We start from the raw sequence: 21,498 nt of genomic DNA, 5'->3' as shown, positions 1-21,498 counted from the left end.
GAAGAGATCAAACTGATCAAGAAGGTGATCAATCAATAAAAAAGTGGGTTAGGTTATAGCGGCGACGACATCTGCCAGCAGTCCAGCAGGCGATCCTACCTTTTTCTTTTACCACTCACCAAATCGACTCGCGACTCGATCCCCTCGGAATCGAAAAGAAACGGAATATACCACCACCATTAGATCTCATAGACACAATATCTACCAGAACGACCTGGGGAACTTTTCAGGCATCTACATCGACAGCGGCACCGCAAGACACCTCGCATTGCTGCCGTGCGCAAAATTCCGCCTCAACCAGCCTAGGCAGTCGGTCGGACAACGTCGGTATAGCGACAAAAATCCGTGAGTCGACCTCAGCACGTATGCTCGATCACTTTTCTGCATACCGAAAGTCAGTCTGACCACAGCAATCTCGCACCGATCAGTATAGGCAGTATAGTTCATCTCCTCAACTGAACGAGCCTACAGCGTGGTGGAACGAAGACGTATACAGTCGAGAGAAAACAGGCAGGCCGATGTTCTGAGCGCACGGTGGCAGAGAGGTCATACGGTCGGAAGGAAGTGTAGACTTGCTTACAACTCGAGCTTCGCTGGGACGGCACAGCATTCCCCTGCACGAGCAAGAGCCTACGCAGGCCAAGAACGACCAGCTGGTAGTAGTCTCGATAGAAGGGGGAAACGAGGTTGCAGGACGTCGAGTCGATAGCTCTCCTCGCAAAAATGACCGCTGCTCAAGTACAGTCTCCAGTAATAGCCCAAGACTCGGTCGACAAGCCCGCCAGTAGCAGTTCACTGGCGCCAGTACACACGCAACAAGCACAACAGGCAACTCGACCGCATCCTCGGTCGAGCGTGAATAGTCACCATCACCACCATCATCAGTACAGGAACGGTAAATCCGGGATCAACCATCAGAACGCCAACGCCAACCTGAGGAATCATCAGGCTGGTCGGTATCATCATCGAGACGACCCGAACCATCGAGCCTCGTCCTTGTCTTCCACATCTCTGCCCCTCGCCTCGGCCTCGGGATCTTCTGCTCCAGCCCACCTCGCCGCAGCAGCAGCATCGTCCTCGTCATCGTCCTCGACGACCGCTTCCTCATCTTCCCTCCTCATGGACCCTTTCCATACGTTCGACCGGCTCGACCTCCAAACCCCTCGCGCATTCGTTGTCGTCGTTGGACTCGTCCTCCTCGGTCTAGCGGGAATGAAGTCTTACCAACACGTCGCCAACCGGGTTCGACAGAGACGTCGACTGATCGAGAGCGAAAAGGCGGCGGAAGAACTGTTGAGGCTCAACGTCAAGCACGGGGTCGTCGATCTCGATGGGCAGGTCATCAAGCCCAGTCAGAACGGCCAGGTTGCTGGTACGGCAAGCGGGACAGGAAAAGATGTGGCGGACGGCAAGAGACGGGCGAGATCCGGAACGTTGGAGAAAGAATCGAAGTCGCGGCCATCGGATAGCAACAACCCCCTCGTATCGAAATTGACATCGGAGAAATCTCAACTCAAACCCGTTCCCGAAGCTTCAACCGCTCCCCGATCCGTCGATGGGAACGATCTCTCGCACGAAGACGATCAGGACGAGCCCAACAAGGTCGCCAAGAGCGAGGCTAAAAAGGCCAAAAAGAAGATCAAGCGGGCGGCCAGGCTGGAGCAGAGGAAGAATTCGGGCGATCTGGTGACGGTTGCATCGAGGGAAGAGGGAGCAGACTTGGGATCTGATGAACAGCAGGACGCGAGGGTCGATGACGAGGCCGAGGCCGAGGCCGAGGCGGTCGTTAAGGGCGATGATGTTGATGAAGCAAAGCCAAGTGTCACGGGCCAGGTGATAGAGGACGTTCTGAGTAATGAGGCGGGTCCGGAAGACGAGGCCGGGAGCATGCAATTGGTCGAAGAATCGGGCGAGCAGGACAAGGCTGAGAGCTTGCGATCGGTCAAGGAGTCGGGTGAGCAGGACACAACGCCTACTCCGGTTGAACCGCTCGCTGCTGTCCGGGACCGAGAGGAGGACGACGTCGAGCCTAAAGAGGTTCCTGCAGAGGATCAAGGCTCGCCGGTTCCATTCATCCACAACATGCCCTCGATCGAGATCCAACACGTCGCCTTGCCAGACTCGCCTCCTCCGTCTCGACTGCGACGACGCGCCTCGGAAGTTAGCGACTCGGCAGCCAGTCTATTGAGCGGTGCTTCGAGTGGCCTATCGGGCAATCCGAACCTGCAACGAAATCTCGAACAATACCACTTGAGCGGCGTCAGCACGCCGAGCGATCAGCCCCAGCAGAAACGAAAGAAAAAGGCTAAACCCGCTGGCAAACCCCAACGAGCGATCCCGGGAGCCGAGAATTGGGTCAAGGAGAGCCATGAAGAGAAGGAACGCGAGGTCAAGGAGCAACTCGAGAAGCAGGTCGAAGAAGCTCGTGCTGCCAGTAGCTCGGCTACGGCTCGGGCGAGCAAGGCCGAAAAGGAGAATGAGAGCTTGACCACGAGATTGCACAAGCTCGAATCCAAGCTGTCCAAGGTGACCTCTTCGCAGCACGATTTGCGGGAGAGGGAAAAGACGGCATTGTGGGAAAAGGAAGAGGCGGTCAAGCGGGCCAACGAGGCGCAGACCGTGATGCAAAATTATCGAAAAGTCGAGGCTGCGCTCAAGCACGACGTGCTCCAGGCAAGAAAGGAGAGGGACAAGTTGTGGCAGGATTCGCAGCGAAAAGAGGCCGATGTGAGTTGTTGCTCTTCATTGGTTCCCCTGTTCTCCTCCAGTGCTGATTTGTGACCGTACGTTTGATTGTGGTAGCTACGCTCACAGCTCCAGCAGATGAATGCTCAACTCGCTCAAGCGGTCCATAGCGCCGCTTCCTTCGAAGCCGCCTTACGGTCCGGTGGGCGCATGCCTGGTACCCCAGTCTTCGGCACTCCAGTACCCCTCATGTCCACACCCGTTGGCCTACCTAATCATCACGGTCACATGCTGCTCGGAAACCCTCTCCCGAATCAATCACGAATGTCACTATCGACGCCACCTTCACCTCAACCACTGATGTCGGCCAATGGGTTGCCCTGGATCGACCGCAACATGATGTCCAGCCCGGGCGGCACCCCCTCGCGGAAAAGATCGCCTTCAGAGGTCTTTGGCTTGCCAATGGTACACCCACTCAGCGCTACGACCACCCCTGTGAGGGAATCTTCACTTGCCTGGACAGTCTTGAAGAACAAGGGCGAGAATGGCAGCAACGCGGCGGCGTCTAGCCCTGTCCCGATCTCCAATGAGCAGTCAAATGGCCAGGCTTCTCCGGCGCCCCGCAGCAGATCGGGTACTCTCGGCATTGATACGCTGTCCGAGCACAAGGACAAGGAGAACGAACCTCCGCTCGAGAACGGCGCATCCATAATGTCCGAGTCCCGATCGATGCCTAGTATCATCAAGCCCAAAAAGGAGGCGGATGTCAACGTCACATCAGAGAATGGAGACGACTCGGGACAGCCTGACAGCCCCGTCGCCGTTGACGGCAACGAGGAAGTACCGTTCTTCGTATTTCCCTCTCTACACCACGATCCGGAACACGTCAAGGCTGCCATGGCCGTCGAGAGAGGCCGTAGAGCCTCTTTGCAACGGGCGACGTCTGGACTATCGGCGCTCGCGTCCCCCTCGGCTAGTCCTGGCAAGTCGTTGAAACAGGTCGATCTCGATCACATCGCTACAAGCGACTCTGCCGAACCTGCCATCTACGATCAATCCAGTGCTACCAGCATGACGGATAGCCACGGGTCGACTGCCTTTTCGAGCGATCAGAGCCAACCAGGCGATGAACCGGACGGCCACGACACTTCAACTGTCAAACAGCCCGATCTGGCCAGGGTTAACGAATCGCCGGAGAGCCCGGTCCCCATCCCCGTCCAGTAATGCGTTCGTGGCCGACCTTCAGTCCGAGGTTTAGAACTCCGCCTGTCTCTAATTTATCTTTCATGAACCCTTAACGACCATCTTTAACCTGTGCATCCGTCCGAATGTATACCATGCGCATGAAGCAGACATATCATGATGATTAGCAGAGTTGCAGGTGTCATCACGATCTAGCCTCGAGCAAGATGGCGAAGCAGGACAGATCTTCGCCGCTGGTGAAACAGCATGGCTTGGTTCACATCGAGGTGAATCTCGCATCAAGACGACAATCGCAGTCGCGCCGTAATGCTTTACCTTCACTCAGTTAACACTCTTCCTCTATCACGACTGGGAGCAATAGAGGCATGCAAAGCTGTGGTCAAGTGAAAGACGAGCAATGCTCGGAGTCACGGTAAAGCAGAATGGCGAGCCACGACTCTCATGTGTGTTTCGGATCCGATCCCGTAAAAGGGCTTCCCTCGGTCCACCGATAATTAGACGATTACATGAATGGCCTATAGATTGACGGACGAGACAAGACACCATGGAATAGTATCCTCCAGTCACACACTTGCATCTCCCGACGAAAAGAGAGGCGGAGTAGGCGTGCTCTAGCCTGGCGACATTGTTGACCGAGACTTCTCCCTCTAGACGACCCACTCTTCCCGGATCCTGTACGCAAGGCGTTCCAAGATGTTTCCAGGTAAAAAGAGCGAGGTCTCTACAGCCTCCTTCCTCGTCGACCACCCTTCCTCCTGGTAGAGTCGGAAGGAATGGGGGTGACGTCCTCGATACGTCCGATCCTCATACCGGATCGGGCGAGACCTCGGAGAGCCGACTGGGCACCCGGTCCGGGTTGCTTGGTACCAGTACCACCGGTAGCTCGGAGCTTGATGTGGACGGCGGTGATACCGACCTCCTTGCACTTGGCGGCAACGGCCTGCGAAGCCAACATGGCGGCGTAGGGCTGGACATCGTCAAAGGTAAGCACAGATGCCACAGCCACATCCTCAAAGATCTAATGAGACTCACAGACGACTCGTCTCGGTCAGCCTTGACCTGCATTCCTCCGGTAACACGCGAGATGGTTTCCTTTCCGGAAAGATCGGTAACGTGGACGAAAGTGTCGTTGAACCTTTGCAGCACAAGCGCGATTCGTCAGCTTTGCCTGCTAGCTTTCCTTGATCAGGGAATTCGACTTACGAGGCGAAGATGTGAGCAACACCGAACACCAATCCGTCGTCGGACTGGGGGCCGAGGTTGGTGACGGCGTTCTCCTTGGGGGCTCGGACTTTGGGGGCCTACGAAATACGAGTTGAACATCCCATCAGTTCCGCTCGACGTGTATCGTTCGCTCCTCGAATGTATCAGTACTGACCATTTTGATAGTCTTCTTGTCGTCGAAAAAGAAGTCGGTGAAGAGAAAGGAACCGGCCGTCGACGTTGGGGAAATTGAATGAATGTTATCGACGAGATCAACTTTGAGAGATCGTGTGCCGTACGGCAGCATGCCCCCCTCAGCTCGAGACCACGCGGAAGTGAAAAATCCGCGAAAAAGGCGCTGAGACCAAGCGCGAACCGTCAAGCGCGAACGTACCAAGAGAAAGCGCATGAAATGCCGTTCATCATGAGACATTGGACATCACATCTGGTGGACGCTAGAAAGACAACCATCCTCCATCTTGATGGAAAATGCAGCACCAGTCGGTCTCCAAAAGAGTGACGGATGGTTCGCATTGGGCGCGGTATGAATGGGTGGGGACAAAAAAGATCCTGCCACCGGGTGACAGGCAAAAAGCTCTGGAGAAATGGCGAATCGAACACCAGACCTTTCCAAGATAAGCTAATTAGTGCTAATGGAATGTTATACCAACTAAACCATATCCCCATTCATGTTTTCGTTTGCTGTACAAAACATATATCAGTTTGACTTGTTACTCGTGTCGAGGACCCGTTTCATCGCGCTGTCTACGGAGCGCGGAGGCTTCCCGGGGGTATCAGGTGGATCCAAAGGAGGTTCGGCATCGACGGCCCGTAACAAAGGGACGCAGAGACCTCCTTTGCGCCAAAGCTTCGGCTTCCATGGATCGGTGGATCGCACACAAAGGTTCTACTTCTTCTTTCCCATGTCCGTCGTCTCACTTTGTCTACATGAGCCACAAGCTGCCACTGTACTAATATATAGCCGCTGGACGCCGGTAGCCTAGGCTAGTATGACCGGTCACAGCGCTCGCCTCTACCGCATCGTATTCCATTATCGCGCTCATTGTCTAACTTCCGCGAAACGCCCAAGATGGCAACAGCTCAAGATCCTGTGCAGGCAGACAAGGCGGCTTCCAATCGGTACTCGACCGGCAAAGTTTGGCTTCTGATGACCGTAGTCATTGGTCTCGGTCTCGCCAACGCCTTCGGGGCCCTGGGTAACTAGAGCTACAGTGGCTCCCTCCTGTCGCGCTCCTTCACTCATTCCCAGTTCTCATTCATAACGCTACACTCCCTTTTCAGGCGGAACTATCCTGCTCGGTCCTACCATACAAAAAGACTTCGACATGTCAACGGATGAGCTGCAATGGCTCGGAACGTCATTCTACATACCTCTAGTTGAGTCGTCCGCCTTTAGGCTCTTGACGCTGCTGTGCTGAAGGTCGTCTATTCTCCGATACGGCTTCAGGGATGCTTCTCGCTCGTCACCGGGAAGCTCGCCGACATATTTGGCGGCAAGCGCATGTGCTTACTTGGCATGGCGATCTTCACATCTTGTTCGGTCGCTTCTGGATTCGTCAAATCGATGGAGCCGTTGTTTGTCTGCCGTGGATTGTCGGGATTGGGCAGTGCGATGGCCTCCACTGCTGGATATCGTAAGCATCGTTGAGCCTCCGGAACGTTTTAGTCACTTACGATGATTACTATTTACAGCGATCATCGCTGACATATTTCCCGAGGGCAATGGGCGAACGCTCGGTCTGGCCCTGTACATTGCAGCCTGGCCGACAGGAGTCGGTCTCGGGACTGTCTGCGCAGGTTTTGTTGCCTATGATGACTGGAGAAAATATTTTTACCTCCACGGTGGTCTCTGTGGCGCCGTCATCTTGATGGTGTTGATCATCCTGCCCGATCAGCATCCGGATCATATCGACTTCCTTGGTCAGATCGACTGGGTAGGGAACGTTCTAGTGACTGTAGGAGTATTCCTTCTGCTCTACGTGCTCAGTATGGCTCCAGGAGCGAAGGACGGCTGGGGTACACCTCGTAAGCCAGCACGCGATCACGTCATCCGGCATTCTGACGACCTAACTATTCTGTAGACATGATCGTGCTCCTCATTCTGGCGGTTCTGGTCCTGGGGGCGTTCGTTGCGTGGGAGTACTGGATCGAAAAAAGGGGTCGCACTCCGCCTCTATTACCTCTGGGAGTGTTTACGCTGGATCATGGCAGAGTGTCTATCCTATGTCTCGTTGCTGTGAGTCATGCCAAAATCGCCATCCGGGAAGGATCGTTCGCTCAGGCTTCGGCTTGCGACCACGCAGCCCTTCAACTTTATCGGTTTCTCGGGCTTTATGCTCTTGACCACATTGTATTTCCAGGAATACCTCGAACTCTCTCTCAGGGACACAGCCGTAAGTCGCACTGGCTCTCCAACCAGAAGTGAGGCTGAAACATCTTGATGTCGACAGCAACACTTCATTCCAGGACCAATCAGGTAAGGCTTCCCTTAGATCACTGCCGAACGACTCATACCGACTGTATGTCATCATAGCGGAGCCTTCTGCAACATCCTGATCGGCTTTATCGCGCCTAGAGTTCGAACCCAGTGGATTTTGGCCGTCGGTGTATTCGTCAGTGGATTATCCCTACTATTGTTCGCCGCGATGCCAGTCGGAGCATCATATTGGGGCTACACATTGTTCGCGATGGTAAGTCGCCAGTACCAGGCGTCGAGATTCTACGACGTAGGACGAGTACGACTATATTTACACGTCAACGATACGGGTCTCTAGATGTTTTCAGTGGTCGGCGGGGATTTTGGCAAGTTGGGTTGCATTGAAAAGATCGCGCTTCGAATAGCTGATGCTGTGCGCCTTATTACGATGTTTCTGAATGATAGCGGGATCAGCAGGATTGATCTATATCACTCAGATGGTCAGGGGGCCGACGTCCGGGATGGCTGGGGGACTTTTCAACACAGTCGTACAATTCGGAATGAGTATGGGCCCATGCATCGCAACTCTGATCTTCCGTGAGTAAAGATCAGCTAGTTTTACACACACGACAGGAATTGATCTTTTTCGGGAGCAGGATATACATCTGAAGCTCATGCAAGGCCGCGCTCCAACCTGAGTTACGATGACGATGCTTTCCCGAAAGACAGCTACCTATACGGCCTCAAACGGGCTGCTTGGGGAATCGCTGGGATGTGCTTCTTCGGTAAGCATCTTACCCATATAAACACTCATCATGGTTTCGAGGGCTGATCTCAACAATGTCTTGCTGTTGCGATTCCAGCGGCTGCCATCACGCCTTTCGCGTTGCGAGGTATGGGCCATCCTCGAGACAGTTGCAAAGCACACGTCGAGTCGATACCTCCTCACGAACAGCCATCGGTTTCGGCGTCAGAGTCACTCGACGAGGAAAAACGGATCGAGTACCGCGAGGCTCTACCCCAATTGCAGAAGTCGTGAGCAAGTCTAGCGGAATGCTATTCGCGATGGCGATGTGAATCAACATGTGCAAAGGATGGGCTTTGGTTTTCGAATGTGGATGAATCAAAGATATGCCATCTTGTTTCTACTATCAAATTCTGCGCTTCCTTCTTGGCAAGCCCAGCCAAAGTTCACCCGTATCTACAACCATCAATATCAGGAAGTGAAACGGCCGAAACCCTCCGCGCCGACACGAGCTTGGACTGTTTGCTCAAGGCTGCTCATCCAAAAGACTCGAAAAGTACAGGCCGTCTCCGGAGCAAGACTCGCAGCCTTTATACCTTTCCGTACATAGCTATAATCCTGGTTGCTCTATTATCCCATCTAGAGTACGGAAATAGTTGTTCCCCACTGCTTCTCCGATACTGTCATACATCGTGGAGAAGCGTTCGATCGATGCCGCTATAACATCATTTGGTGAGGTCAGCGGTGCCATCTCCAAAGATTGCCCAGCTCATACTGCTTAGTGACCACATACTGAAGTCGATTGATATTTCTGATTCGATCTGAATGAGGATTGTCTCGTCTCAATGGCCTTTCAAGGCGCTGGTAGCGCATGCTCGTACGTAAGAGCACGCTCGATTTGCTTCCGACCAACCTCGCGACGGCCGGGCTCCATATCAACCTCGTAATGCATGAACATGTCTGTTTCCTCAACGATGAACTGTACTTGGTATCGCTGGCTGCTGCCATCTGTTACGTCTCGCAGTGTATATCAACATAGCTACGACTTCAAGTGAGGTCCGGTTCTCGCCATGGCGGATCAAGGCCAACCCATCGATATCGACGAGTCGCAAGACATTGTAGAGGAGAGGCTCGTCGATCTGTTTCCAGCCAGGTGAATTATCAGACGGTACTACGCCTTGCATCACTGCTAAATCAGTATAGAGCCTGTGTCATAGTGGAGAAGCTGTCGATCTCGATGTCAATCAGCTCCTGTCGTCTACCGAGAACATCGGCTTGAGGGTCTTGACCAGCTTGAAAGCTCAGCCAAAGAGTTGGATGCTGATTGCGGGCGAATACGCTCGAGCTGGTAGGATCGATACAGCCGACGAGCTACTCGCTTTTGCCATCAATGGTGAGTCGTCGGAATAAAGATGAGCCAGCCAGATACTGGAAGCCAACCACTCGATTGCCGCGGATGTGTAGAGAACTTTGCGGACAGGGTGTCAAACCCATCCGGCATCATCGATGCACTGGCCATGCAAGGATACCTGGCCCTTGTCCGAGCTCGCGATGCACCGAAGACGGTCTTGGGAGAAGCCAGTCAGTTTGTCACAGGTCCGAGTAGATCGTGCGGATACTCACGGAGCTGACAAGCACGACTCTCGCCATAGAATACGACCGACTGGACTTCCACATCAAGGCAGCTGCGAGCTACTATCAAGTTGCAGCGGATTGTTTCAGACGAGCAGACGTAGCTCTCGAACAGCTGCCCAGGATTCAGCCGTCAGAGTCTGGCAAGGCGAGGCTTGGCTTGTGGATGGGAAAGGGTAGGTTCTCTGAAGAGTCTTTGCATCTCTCCGCCTCGCTAATCGCCAAGAACTTGACGCTCGCCGAATTCTCCAGCTCTGTTGGCTCTCGCCAGGAGAGACTTCGCTCAAGCCGACCATCTCGTATCCCTTTGCCTGAAGAGCCAACCCAACAACCTTCTCGTCCTCATGCTTTCAGGCCGACTCTACCTGCAGACGCGGCGAGCGGAGCAGGCATTGAAGGCATATCAACAGGTCCTCCAGCTTTCACCCAAATTCGGCGTACCATCAAGGAGCGGGTCTCAGGGAGGTCTACACGGAGCCATGAAGATGGCATTGGACGAAGGCGTTGGTATGGATCCGCGGGTGGGGCTGGGATTGAGCTTCTGGCTGCTTGGCGATACCAAGAAGGGTACTCTAGCTTGGAAGAGGGCCATTGCGTTGGTAAGTCTGTTTCGTGTATCGCCTGATGAAGCACAATCGCTGAGTACCTCACTACCTCATTACAGAACCCCAAGAATCGAGGAGCGAGATTCCTTCTCGGTCTGATCGACCACAATGAAGCCAAAAACCCTGCTTCTCCCGCAGAAGAGCGCAGAAACAAGCAGATCACCGCGACCAAGGTTTTCGGACAGTTGTTCTCTGAGAGCAAGGGCAAAGTTGTTCCTGCTGCATTAGGCATCGTCAGGAATGCTGAGATTCAGGGACAGATCAGCAAAGTCAGTCATGATCTCGGTGGATCGATCGGAACTACAGTCAAGCTAATTCATTCGCTATTCTATGATCAGGCCATCAAGCTGACTGAACGTGCCATACAATATGCCGATACTGCTGCTCACACCCGACGAGCCCTATCTGAGCGGTGTCGACTTGCGCTCGTCGAGGGTGAGGATGGCGATGTCGAGACGTACTCTGGAAAGCTCCGGGCGGATCCTATTCCCGACGCGGTGGCAGAGATCGTACGAGCTCAGGTCTTCATCAAGTCTGGTGAGTTGAGATTGAGGCTATTACGAAAGATTCTGCTGATGCCATGGTACGGTATCCATAGGCACGGCTTTCTACCGAGAAGCCTTAAACGTCGTCGATATCGCTGTCAGCAAGCTCGACAAGAACGCCCCTCACGAGCTTCGCGTTTTGCATGCCCTGCTTCTGGCTTTCCCCCATCCGGGAATGTCGGCTGCTGAGCTGATGGCCAACAGCAAACGAGCTCGTGACATTCTCAGCCGGATTCATGATACGTACAAGCTCGCCAAAGGCCGTTTAGCGAAGGGGGAGACGCGTGTACATGCGCTGAGGGACTTGATCGACGACCCTCTGATCTTCGTTCAATTGGCTAAGATGTGGCAGCACGAAAACGTCGAGAAGGCGATCGAAGCGTATCAAACGGCAATCGAGATCCACGGCAGAGTCAAGGGCAACAAGGGCGAGTCGGTGATCGACCTAGAAGCTCATACTCGAGACCTCTCGGGTCTGCAGATGTCGAACAACCTGGGGGCGCTATACCTTGGCCAGAAGAACGTCGACGAAGCCATGCAAATGTTCGAGCAGATGTTGGAAGATCTCGGAGAAGTTACGAATGAAGAGGAAAAGACGTTGCAGACGGTGCTGCTATACAACCTGGGTCGTGCCTATGAAGAGGCAAAAGAGAACGTCAAGGCAGACGAGGTCTTCACTGGGCTATTAGCGAGACATCCAGAACACCTGCCAGGTGAGCAGAGTTCCGTTATATGCTGTAGCATCTCCTGTCTTACCCTTTGTCTCCATGCGGATCGCAGCCAAACTGCGAAAAGCCACCTTGACCCACATTGCCGGCAACTACAAAGAACAGGAGAATCTCTTAAAGGAAGCCAACGCATCTTACAACAAGGATCCGTTACTCCGAGCGCAAATCACACATCATCTCATCTCGCAAGAGAAATGGAAAGACGCTTCCGACTTTGCATCTCAGACGAGGCGGGCGAATCAGGACGATGTGCATGCCCTGTGCGCTTTGGGCGCGTATCACTACCACTGCGCTCGAGAATCAAAAGCTACCGAAACAGAGCGAGCTCGAGACTTTGTGCGATCGGCCGAAGCGTATAATCGAGCTCTAGAGGTGGACCCGAAATGCGCTGTTGCAGCCCAGGGGCTTGCCATTGCGATCGCCGAGGAGCATCTTCCTTCTCGTAGGGGTGCTGCAAACGGGTCCACGGATTCGCAAGGCTCTATCATGAAGACAAAGAGCCTAGACATGGCTCTAGGGATTTTCAACAGGATCCGCGACTGTCTGCCAGATCGCAGCGTCCTGATTAACATCGGACACTGCCAGTTCTTCAAGGGAGAAGAGGAGCAGGCCATTGAAGCTGTATGTTCAGTTTGCGGGCATCGTCCTTGCGACGACATACATATTGACACGCCCGGATTTATTTCAGTACTCTGCCGCTTCGGACTTGGTTAAGGGACAAGACACCTCAGTATTGCTTTTCCTTGCGCGAGCATATTATCAACTCGGTAGCCGAGAATCGAGCTTCCCAGCGATGAGCAAGGCTCTGAGCCATTGCATGAAGGCGGCTCATCTCAAGCCCCACGACATGGCTATCCTGCATAATATCGCCATGATCCAGCAAAAGACGGCTGAAGTTATTCTCGCCCTTGATCCATCCAAGCGGTCACTTCAGGAAGTTGAGCAGGTTATCGAGCAGGCCAAAAGCTCGACAATGTGAGCATTGAGATCGAGTCTGGCGCTGTCTGGCGCATCGCTCACATTCAAGTCTGTGTTTACAGCATCTTCCGTAACTTGTCGGAAACCCGTGAGAGGCCCTTGCCTTACGACGTCGATCTAGTCGACCAGCGATCCAAATACGGAGAAGGACTCTTGAGGCGAGCTGACGACCAGAGGCAGAAGCAGATGACTTGGGAGAATGAGCAGACGGAGCGACATTTGGAAGCTGTTCGACGTCGACAGGAAGAAAGACGCAAGCTGGAGCAGATCGAGGTAAGGTTTTGCAGCAAGTCCGAATATGGCGTACGCTAAGACATTCCTCTGTAAATCGCAGCAATCCCGCCGGGCAGAAGAGCAAGCTCGCCGTGACGAGGAGGCTAGGATCCGGGAGCAGCAACGTCAAGAAGCCCAGGCCTGGAGGGAGCAGATGCGAGCCGCCCAGGAAGACGAGGACAGGGTCCGGGCAGAAAGGGCCGAGCAGAAGGAAGGGAGAAAGTCAAAGAAATCGAAGAAGGACAAGACCGAAGACGGCTTCATTAGCGAGGGCCTCGGAGAGGAGGCCGAATCAAAGCCAAAGAAGCGCGGTCGGAAGAAGGCTGCAGACCCTGACGAAGAGCCTGATGCTGCAGGGAGTGGCGCCGAGTCGCGGTCTCAGTCTAGGTCTCGCTCGAGGTCAAAAGTCAGCCGCCATCTCGATAGCCTTAGCGCAGACGTGGGTTACTGATACTGGGCACATTTCGTAGCAGCCTCCCAAGCCAAAGAAAAAGCGGCCTGCCGCTGTTGATCCCGATGGCGACGATCCGATGGTACCTGACAAGCCGGCCAAAAGAGGCAAATTGTGAGCACGATTTGAGGAACAGTAGTCGTGCCAAACTGACAGATGACGGCGAACATAGCAAATCGAAGGAGTTTATTGAAAGCGATTCGGAGTGATCGGACCTATAAATCGTCCGCTGTGGCAGCCTCTTCCCACTTTGTACACTTTGCACATAGACGCATGCACACAGCCACACCGATGGGTTGATTATGCATCAAGTTCGATCTGACATGCCTATTGACCAAGACAAGTGTTCTCTTTTGGCAATCGGAGCGCGGCCGCCAGATCCGCTGCGGTAGGGGTAAATGTGTCTGTGTGGCGTGGTCGGCATTGATGCGGGCGTCTTTGCACCAGCGCTATCAATTCGCCGCCAACGCCACCATCCTCCCGTTTGCTGCTTGTTGATCGTTCACACCGGTCGACCTTATTCAACTGGGGGAGAAATTGAAGATCTGGGTCGATTCGCTAGACATTGCAGACGATAGGATGGAGGTTTGAGGTTTGGGTCGATTCGCTAGATGTTGTAGACGGTGGAATGGCCGGTTGATTGAATGGATTGAGAAAGCAAAACCACAAAGGCACAGTCACCCTAGTCAGTTGGGTAGATTCAATATCGAAGAATTGTGTTCGTCAACACTTGCTACATTATTCCACTCTCCGCTAAGGCAGGACTACGTCGATGTTGTATGTGGCGCCACCACAGGTGTCCTCGAAGAGCAGCGGGGTGGTATTGATGCGGGCAATAAATCCGGCTGTGACGTCAATCGATAGTGTGACTGGTATCATACTGTACTACCAGTAATGCTCACCTCTTGATCCTTTGAAAACAGGGCCCAAGACCCAAAGAGGCGCGAGCACAGATCGAACATCCTACATCCACTCCTCGTCTTTACATCTCAAGCTCAGATCTTTATCACGTACGCACCATAGCTCACACCTCACTAATCATTCAGTGATTGAATTCAACCGTCCAAAGTTCGACTTTTCATCCATACAAAACATGACCTTCGCAGGCTTCGCCGACATTAACAGAAGATCGCCTACAACGGGTTCTTTCTAGTCTTTTCTCTCTTTTATCGTCGCATCACATTTTGCTTGCATAGGAGACGGTTATCCGTGACCTTAGCGTCCGCGTCTGTATCCATGTCGATTCGATCCTCTACTTCTTGCTAGGGTCGGCAGTGTACCTCAAGTAAGGCTACAAGGACCAACGAAGCGTGGAGATACAATCAGCTTTCGTTTGTCGACATGACGCTGTACCCGCAGACAAGGCCTCGATCCCTGACGTACCTTGACCGACTTGTAACCCGGGAACAGCTGATCAGCCTCCTCCTTCTTGACGCTGTTGGCAACGATAACGTCCTGTCCCGGAACCCAATCGACCGGGGTGGCAACCTTGTACTTGGCGCTGACCTGCAACGAGTCGATCACCCTCAAGAGCTCGTCGACGTTCCTCCCCGTAGAGGCAGGGTAGGAGATGATGAGCCTGATGACCTTTTTAGGGTCGATGATGAAGACGCTTCGGACGGTCAGAGGGAGACCGAGGGCGTCGACGTTGGAGGCGTCGAGGGCGTCGAGCATGTCGTAGGTGGTGGCGACCTTGCGCTCCTTGTCGCCGATGATGGGGAACTGCAGCGGATATGATATATGTCAGCAGGTCTCTTTGACAGATCATGTAACCCGATAGAAGCCCCACGGGCACTCACAGACAAGGAAGAACCCGAGATCTCATCGACGTCCTTGATCCACTCGTGGTGGCTGGCAACATCGTTGGCAGACAATCCGAGCAACTTGACTCCTCGCTATTATGCAAACAAGTTCGCAAAATGGTGATATTAGCACCGCGTACTTTTCTCGATCAAGGGGGAAAGTCGGGAGGAAGCGCTCACCTGCTTGAACTCTTCGTGACGCTTAGCAAGCCCACCGAGCTCGGTAGTGCAGACGGCTAACGTTGAAGTGAACACGAAAGTTGAATCAGTCTTTCGTCCTACTACGCAGCTCATCTACCATATATTCGTCGAGATCAACTCACGAGTGAAGTCGTCCTAGATCGACCCAGATGATGCGATTCGATTCGGATGAGCCTCCTAGTTCCGACCCAAAGCTCAAGACGGCGGTCTGTACTCACAGGGTGGGAGAAGAGCATGACCCAGTCATCACCGGCCCACTTGTGGAACTACATATTTCGAGAGTAAGATTGAATAAGCGATCGGGGCCTGCAAGAAGAGGAATGTCGACGAAGAGGCAAAACAAGACGGGACTCACCTCGATGTCACCGGCCGAGGTCTCGGCCTTGAAGTCGGGAGCGATGGATCCGAGTCGGAGGTTGACCATTTTTGTTCTGGGAAAGGTGTTTGTATGGGTATGATAAGGGAAGGTTTTGTCCAAGACAGAGAGCAGAAGGAGGTAGGATGCAATATAGGATGTACTTGAATGTTGATGGTTCATATACCGATTCGGGTGCTGCCCGAGTGCCAGCGTGGAGGTCGATCCCCTCGATCACGCCATCGCACGAAATACATCCGAGACTCACCTGTTCGGAAGCAAAAATGCGGGTCTGGCAGACTGAAACGAGAATTGCATCGAGAAGGTGTTTGTCCGTGTATCTTGCATCTTGCAGCTTGTTAAGCAAGTCAGCTGGCTCGTGGTTCAGAGCTTGTGTTTACATAAGGCAGAAATCTATGAATGCTCGTTCAATATTGTCCATAAAGCCACGCCCAATCCATAATGTGTCTCAATCGCGCAAACAAATCTGTTCGCCAGACGACACTATCAGCTGGATGTATCAGTTGCAGGATGCATTGTAGATATCACACGTACCTTTCGCTGAACGAACAAAGATACGAAATCGTCCACCCAGACCTTGAGGAGTTGGTAAATCCCAAAGCAGTCGGAACTCTTGATGGTGAGATCCCGCGCGATCTCGGATGTGAACCACGTCGTGGCGAAAACGATTCTGCCGCGAATCGTCAGTAAGTGAAAAGACAATGATTGATCATATTAGACACTTACTTGTTCGCTTCGACCGGTTTGGCGTGGAAACCTTCTTGTAAGAGCTCACAAATCAGATCCTGAAGCCAGTTGCTCATCTCCTCGATACTGATTTCGTCGATCTGAGGTTGATCCTGGTTGTCGCAGGCTTGTTGCAAGATATCTTCAAACGGACTCAAAACGGACTCTCGGATGACGCTGTCATCTAGTTTCAGCATGAGGCTAGGATATAGCATTAGCTTCTACCGTACAAAGGGTAGTAGAGTAGAAAACTGCGAACTCACCTCGTCTGGCACAGTATCGAGGACCATTGCAAGGATTTCCAAGCCGACAAGACGCTGATAAACAGATTTTGGCGTTTCAGCAAGTCCTTGAGGACGTCTGAAGTCCTGCGCAAGTCGCAGAATCGAACTTTGGAAATTCGGGGATCAGCTTGAGTGGATTGCGTAAGTACATCAGATCGACCCACCCAAGAGATGTCCGATCGTTTTGGCCATCTTGTCGCGGCGAGCTACGAAGTTGTCGAAAGTAGGTCGACTAAAACCCTTGGTAGAGATGTCCATGAGGTTTTCCAACCCTGCACCGAGCTCGTTCACTTGCTGGATGACCTGCTCGGACAGAGAGCCTGCCACAGAACTGATCAAGTATCTCAAAATCTCCTGGTTGTAGGAGGCACAATATCAGCTAGATGCATGTATACGAGACCAAGACCGACAATCCCCGTACCTCCCAGAAAAGCGTTTCACAGCGATTGACCAGGTCTCCCACTGTCTTCTTGCGGATTTCTTGCTTGAGCGAATCTGCGAGCGATCCCCAGAACAGCAGGATCTACCGGGAATATTCAACGTGAGCGGAAGAAGCAAACTTCTTAACTCATGGTCGTGCGTACCATGTGCTGGACCTTGCTCATATCCCAACTTTCGAAAGCTTCCAATACTGATAAATCCGACGATGAGCTTTGATCTCTAAGCTTTTTTAAATAGCTCGAAGAATTTATCTCACATGTATTGAAATGCATTCTGACGTTTTCCCACAGCGTAGCGGCGGTTTCAGCAGGCATGTGCGCAGAGAAGTCTTCCATCGTCGGATAACCGTCCAGAGCTTCTACTCGGTTCGTAGCCGCCATGTTGGCCAGATCGCCTTCAGACATGTCCGCCATCTGGTTTCTGGACGTCTTTTCCGTTTGCTGGGCATCAAACATGCCGCTTCCAGGCCTGATCAGCATGTGTAGGTCAACACCCGTTGTCCCTCCGAAAGTTAAGGTGAGTCTCTCACCTTTGACCCATTTCTAACAAAGGATTTTTCGACTTGGCCGCTTGTGGCATCTGGTAGATCAGCCCGTTCGCGTTACCTTGCTCTTCGCTGAACTGGTTCAGTGCCTGGCATTGGCTCTCCGTGACAGGCTGGATACCGCAGTCTATCGTAGACTATATTTAGCTGCCTGGTATCGGGTCTTGCCACTTCACTCGATAACTTACAATGGTATCGACTCATACGCCGACATCCTAGCCGGCGCAAGTTACTCCTCGGGAAAACTCTCAAGAGAAGAGAAGATAGAAGGGCTTTTCGCGCGGGCTACAGGGACCTACGTAAGCTTCGATCCTTCTCGCTTGGGACTCTCAAGGAGAGGATGCTACACACTAGAAATCCGTAAGACCTGCACGACATCTCATACCCTTCATATGCCCCTTGTTTCGCCACAGTACAGTCCGCAGACGGCATATAATTCACCCTCAGCCTGCCGCATGCACAAACCCGTTAGCGGGGTCGAAGCTTTCGTTCGAGCGCTTCGTGTCTCACCAAGCGCGAGTCCACTTGATCTTCGCAAGCTCCGCTGCCTTGCTGTTGGTAGCACTCTTGACCTCTTCCGCTAGTCCCACCAATTTCTGATGACATATTGCCTCTCGTTCTTCCAAAGTCAACAAGGTACCCTGAGCGGTATGCGTTGGGAAGTCGACGTCAAAGTCCGAATCCAATACCGAAGTGGAGATATCGCCACAGCTTTCGTCCATATCGACATCTCGCTCTTCTCCAGTCTTCTTGCGTTTAGCGGGGGTATTCTTTTTGCTCCCTCCTCTAAGCCGACCTTTTGTAGATTCACGCTGTTCCTCGACCAGCCCCGGGCCGAACTTGAAGACTTGTGAATCCGCCAGGATCGGAGGGTCTGTGCTATTTATCGGTTGGGTGGTGACAAACTTGTTTGACGGTTGTCGAGCATAAGGTTTCTGAGCGTGTCGTTTTTCGAAAGTGCCCCCAGCCGAGACCGAACTAGACCTTTAGCACACGACATACACACTTTGTCAGAGGCGTAATAAGTGCTCATGTACGCCATCAGGGCTCACCTCGACCTGACGTCTAGCCCAATCAACGCGTTTGATAACGTCCCAGCCGGCGTGATCGGGAAAGCGCTACTGAGATCCTGGCTGGTGGAAGCCGATGCGGACATAGTTTCCGCGGTTTGAGGTTCCATCCAGATCGAGCTATCCGGCGTGTAGAACTGTCCTTGGCCATAGAAATTCTGTCCGATGGACCTTTCGAGAGAAGACAACGAGTCGTCAGCGTTACTAACTGAAGAGAGTAGCCTGTTTTCATGGCTTACTGGTAAGATTCAGGAATGTTATTGTTGTACGGAGGGATGGCCGCCTGTTCGCCCATCATAGGGTACGCCGACATAGGCACGAAGTTTCCATTCGTCTCACCCATCATCCCATAATTCGTTCCAGCAGTGACCGGAGTTGGATGATCGAGGATAGGTCCAGCTGATCGAGCTCCGGAGTTCCCGACCGTCGGGATGTTCAAGCTCAACCTCGGCTGAGAATCCCGTCGACCTTGATTGAACAACGTCTGGTGTAATCCTGGACCCGGGATCGGCATGTACCCGTTTTCTGTCTGCGGACGAGACGTAGACTGGGGAGCAGAGTTAGGGGCGGTGAAGCGGAACGGATCGGTCACATATCCAGGAGGTTGGGCATTCATGGTTTGAGGGAACGAGTAGGCAGCCGACTGATTAACCGATCGGAGAGGTGTTCCAGGAGCTCTAGCTCGACCAAGATCGCTCAAGGAGGCGTGATGAACATGCCCGGGCAAGTTCCCCCAAGGCGCATCCACCTGACCGACGCTCGAGCTTCTCTTTCCCAAGTCCCAACTAGCACTCGGCTTGCTCGTCAAGAGGAGTTTCGGAGTACTGGAGCTGGTCCTGAGGGAGAAAGGTTTGACCCCTTGATCATTGACGAACCCAAGTTGTGGGGTCGAAGCAGTCCGCTGCATAGCCGTACTGCTGTGGGTCGTGGTGGGGTTCCAGTTCAGCGTTTGTCCCGTAGGCTGAACATCCGTCGGGGATGCATAACCTTGGTGACTCCACGAGGAATGAGACAACGATCGATGAGGCGACTGGTCTAGATCCTGGTCGTCTCGCAGCATCTCCATCTGATCACCTGTGTCTGAACCTGCGCCGCTACCGCGATACGTATAAGGTCCGCCCATCCCGTCGCCACCAGTAAACGGCGGAGTAACGGCCGAGATACAGTCTCCGCTAGGATCCCAGAAATCTTGAGGTTGCATTTGATGGTCGAAAAAGTTGGGATGCTGAGGAGGTGGTCGATTTTCCGAAGTGTTGATGAAGGTAGGGAATGAGGCGGTTGGCGTGACTAGGTTGGCTTCTTTGTCGACTCCCATATTCAAAAAGCCTGCAGTAGCCATTCAGTATACGTTCAGGTCAGCTATATCAAGATTCCGTTCTCGAAGAACAGTACTTACCTGCAGTATGGCCCATCGAGGTGTCTGTAGCCAGACCTTGCTCACCGCCAGGCCCTTCTCCCAACGCGAATGGCTGCGTCATCGCCCGTGGTGAGGGATTCTCGCGGACCTCTTCTGGCAGTCTACCCTTATCCATGGCGAAAATGTGAAAGACAATCGAAACTTTGGAGCCGTAGAGGTATGGTAGTTTGCGTCGAGAAGGTCGGTGAATAGATGGAGAACCCGTACGTGGAGATGTAACGTTGGAAGGATTCGCGAGATCAACTCGACGAGATCTTTATTCCGGGCTTTTGTGCTGTATGCGGCCGCTCCACGACGAGATGGTGCAGATCGAGCACCAAATACACCAAATCGAGAAAACTCCCCGGTCGTCCGGAGTTGATTCGAATGCACGTGCCCTGTTGCTGGGACTACTCCTGTCGTCGTGGCCCTGTCACTGTGCAACAATCACAGAAACAACCGAGATCGTGTATATCTGAATCAGTTATTGTTCCACCGTCGATCCCTCGATCCCTCGAGTTCTCACCTAGCTCCGATGCTGACGTTCTAGTGTCCCGCACAGACGTGTGAAACTGTACACGACTCAGCCCAGCTTGAGGTGTGCAGCATTCCATCGATATCGAGGACATGATATTACAGTCTCCGCAACCACCGCAAAATACCTCACAATCATGTACGTTTGTAGGATGAAGGGGAATCAATCGAACAAGCCAAGATCAATCGCGACCCATCAAAAAGATCAAGAAGGATCGAAAAGTCTCCTCGATCCGTCCGCCGGCGGCCTTTCCCCTCCTTTAGGTGGATCCGCTTAGCGATGATCGCTGTTCAAGGAGCCCCCCGGTAAAAACCCGGCCCGTGCCGCTGGGGCCTTATCTTAGCGTCTCCTTTGTTCTTTCTGTCGAATCCGAAACTCGGAGAAACGCCATCAAAGGAGAGTTTGATCCAAAGGATGGTCATCTGATAAGGTTCGACACGGCACGCGCGTGTGGTCCCGTTAGCCCGTGCAAAGAATGTCTCATCAGGAAAGTTTGCGCATCAAAGCGAGCGTCCTTCTACTGCCTGATGTCGTTCACGGAATACGAAACCTTATTTACGGGGTCGTGGCGTTGTGTGCGTAAGGAACGGGTGACACTTCCTTTCCCGAAATCCACCTCGACGCCCAACCCCGTTACC

At 53.1% G+C, this 21,498-nt stretch overlaps 6 protein-coding genes and 1 non-coding gene across 7 annotated transcripts; 3 read left to right on the top strand and 4 right to left on the bottom strand.

Moving 5' to 3' along the window:
• Positions 1 to 493: 493 nt before the first annotated feature.
• HD553DRAFT_120850 (uncharacterized protein) lies at positions 494 to 3,939 on the top strand. Its single transcript, XM_046176498.1, has 2 exons — positions 494 to 2,727; positions 2,803 to 3,939. The coding sequence occupies exons 1-2, from the start codon at positions 724 to 726 to the stop codon at positions 3,907 to 3,909; spliced, it is 3,111 nt and encodes a 1,036-aa protein (XP_046033886.1). The 5' UTR covers positions 494 to 723; the 3' UTR covers positions 3,910 to 3,939.
• Positions 3,940 to 4,294: 355 nt separating this feature from the next.
• On the bottom strand, positions 4,295 to 5,376 carry HD553DRAFT_317527 (ribosomal protein S11-domain-containing protein). Its single transcript, XM_046180759.1, has 4 exons — positions 5,267 to 5,376; positions 5,092 to 5,189; positions 4,921 to 5,023; positions 4,295 to 4,855 (listed from the first exon to the last, which is right to left on the bottom strand). Exons 1-4 carry the CDS (start codon positions 5,267 to 5,269, stop codon positions 4,610 to 4,612), a joined length of 450 nt encoding a protein of 149 aa, XP_046033885.1. The 5' UTR covers positions 5,270 to 5,376; the 3' UTR covers positions 4,295 to 4,609.
• A 313-nt stretch (positions 5,377 to 5,689) lies between these two features.
• Positions 5,690 to 5,776, bottom strand: HD553DRAFT_t96. Its single transcript has one exon. It is a non-coding gene; the product is annotated as a tRNA-Ala (tRNA).
• A 405-nt stretch (positions 5,777 to 6,181) lies between these two features.
• On the top strand, positions 6,182 to 8,567 carry HD553DRAFT_352238 (major facilitator superfamily domain-containing protein; the record flags this gene model as incomplete). Its single annotated transcript, XM_046183676.1, has 12 exons — positions 6,182 to 6,308; positions 6,394 to 6,488; positions 6,560 to 6,746; positions 6,805 to 7,137; positions 7,194 to 7,348; positions 7,416 to 7,505; positions 7,563 to 7,588; positions 7,646 to 7,802; positions 7,887 to 7,914; positions 7,994 to 8,125; positions 8,185 to 8,313; positions 8,392 to 8,567. The coding sequence occupies 12 exons, from the start codon at positions 6,182 to 6,184 to the stop codon at positions 8,565 to 8,567; spliced, it is 1,635 nt and encodes a 544-aa protein (XP_046033884.1).
• A 706-nt stretch (positions 8,568 to 9,273) lies between these two features.
• Positions 9,274 to 13,822, top strand: HD553DRAFT_317523 (Pol II transcription elongation factor). The gene is made up of 14 exons (XM_046180758.1): positions 9,274 to 9,426; positions 9,491 to 9,666; positions 9,738 to 9,854; positions 9,926 to 10,081; positions 10,158 to 10,504; positions 10,570 to 10,779; positions 10,849 to 11,047; positions 11,109 to 11,768; positions 11,836 to 12,404; positions 12,472 to 12,758; positions 12,824 to 13,034; positions 13,096 to 13,440; positions 13,505 to 13,599; positions 13,658 to 13,822. The coding sequence occupies exons 1-14, from the start codon at positions 9,344 to 9,346 to the stop codon at positions 13,692 to 13,694; spliced, it is 3,492 nt and encodes a 1,163-aa protein (XP_046033883.1). The 5' UTR covers positions 9,274 to 9,343; the 3' UTR covers positions 13,695 to 13,822.
• A 915-nt stretch (positions 13,823 to 14,737) lies between these two features.
• Positions 14,738 to 15,912, bottom strand: HD553DRAFT_345057 (putative thioredoxin peroxidase; the record flags this gene model as incomplete). Its single annotated transcript, XM_046183060.1, has 7 exons — positions 14,738 to 14,776; positions 14,869 to 15,207; positions 15,285 to 15,380; positions 15,468 to 15,523; positions 15,611 to 15,623; positions 15,707 to 15,754; positions 15,844 to 15,912. The coding sequence occupies 7 exons, from the start codon at positions 15,910 to 15,912 to the stop codon at positions 14,738 to 14,740; spliced, it is 660 nt and encodes a 219-aa protein (XP_046033882.1).
• Positions 15,913 to 16,158: 246 nt separating this feature from the next.
• Positions 16,159 to 18,029, bottom strand: HD553DRAFT_120674 (uncharacterized protein). The gene is made up of 9 exons (XM_046176497.1): positions 17,845 to 18,029; positions 17,572 to 17,783; positions 17,459 to 17,505; positions 17,296 to 17,397; positions 17,039 to 17,228; positions 16,854 to 16,980; positions 16,591 to 16,791; positions 16,399 to 16,534; positions 16,159 to 16,330 (listed from the first exon to the last, which is right to left on the bottom strand). Exons 1-9 carry the CDS (start codon positions 17,892 to 17,894, stop codon positions 16,313 to 16,315), a joined length of 1,083 nt encoding a protein of 360 aa, XP_046033881.1. The 5' UTR covers positions 17,895 to 18,029; the 3' UTR covers positions 16,159 to 16,312.
• Between the last annotated feature and the right edge of the window lie 3,469 nt (positions 18,030 to 21,498).

The sequence above is a fragment of the Filobasidium floriforme genome (assembly GCF_021052385.1).
Source record: "Filobasidium floriforme strain CBS 6241 chromosome Unknown HD553scaffold_22, whole genome shotgun sequence".
In the NCBI taxonomy this organism is placed as follows: Eukaryota; Fungi; Basidiomycota; class Tremellomycetes; order Filobasidiales; family Filobasidiaceae; genus Filobasidium; species Filobasidium floriforme.
Note: the sequence above shows the minus strand (reverse complement) of the source record. Positions and strands in the feature narration are given on the sequence as shown.

Bases quoted from the DNA above. Each gene is read 5' to 3' on its own strand.
- HD553DRAFT_317523 (XM_046180758.1), top strand. From the start codon at position 9,344: ATGGCGGATCAAGGCCAACCCATCGATATCGACGAGTCGCAAGACATT. The intron at 9,667-9,737 runs GTGAGTCGTCGG...GCGGATGTGTAG, and splicing joins ACTCGCTTTTGCCATCAATG to AGAACTTTGCGGACAGGGTG. The intron at 11,048-11,108 runs GTGAGTTGAGAT...CGGTATCCATAG, and splicing joins TCAGGTCTTCATCAAGTCTG to GCACGGCTTTCTACCGAGAA.
- HD553DRAFT_317527 (XM_046180759.1), bottom strand. The intron at 5,024-5,091 runs GTAAGTCGAATT...TGTGCTGCAAAG, and splicing joins GTTGCTCACATCTTCGCCTC to GTTCAACGACACTTTCGTCC. The intron at 4,856-4,920 runs GTGAGTCTCATT...GACGATGTCCAG, and splicing joins CTGACCGAGACGAGTCGTCT to CCCTACGCCGCCATGTTGGC.
- HD553DRAFT_120674 (XM_046176497.1), bottom strand. From the start codon at position 17,894: ATGCCACAAGCGGCCAAGTCGAAAAATCCTTTGTTAGAAATGGGTCAA. The intron at 17,398-17,458 runs GTACGCACGACC...TATTCCCGGTAG, and splicing joins TGAGCAAGGTCCAGCACATG to ATCCTGCTGTTCTGGGGATC. The intron at 16,792-16,853 runs GTGAGTTCGCAG...GCTATATCCTAG, and splicing joins TCGATACTGTGCCAGACGAG to CCTCATGCTGAAACTAGATG.
- HD553DRAFT_120850 (XM_046176498.1), top strand. From the start codon at position 724: ATGACCGCTGCTCAAGTACAGTCTCCAGTAATAGCCCAAGACTCGGTC. The intron at 2,728-2,802 runs GTGAGTTGTTGC...TGATTGTGGTAG, and splicing joins CGCAGCGAAAAGAGGCCGAT to CTACGCTCACAGCTCCAGCA.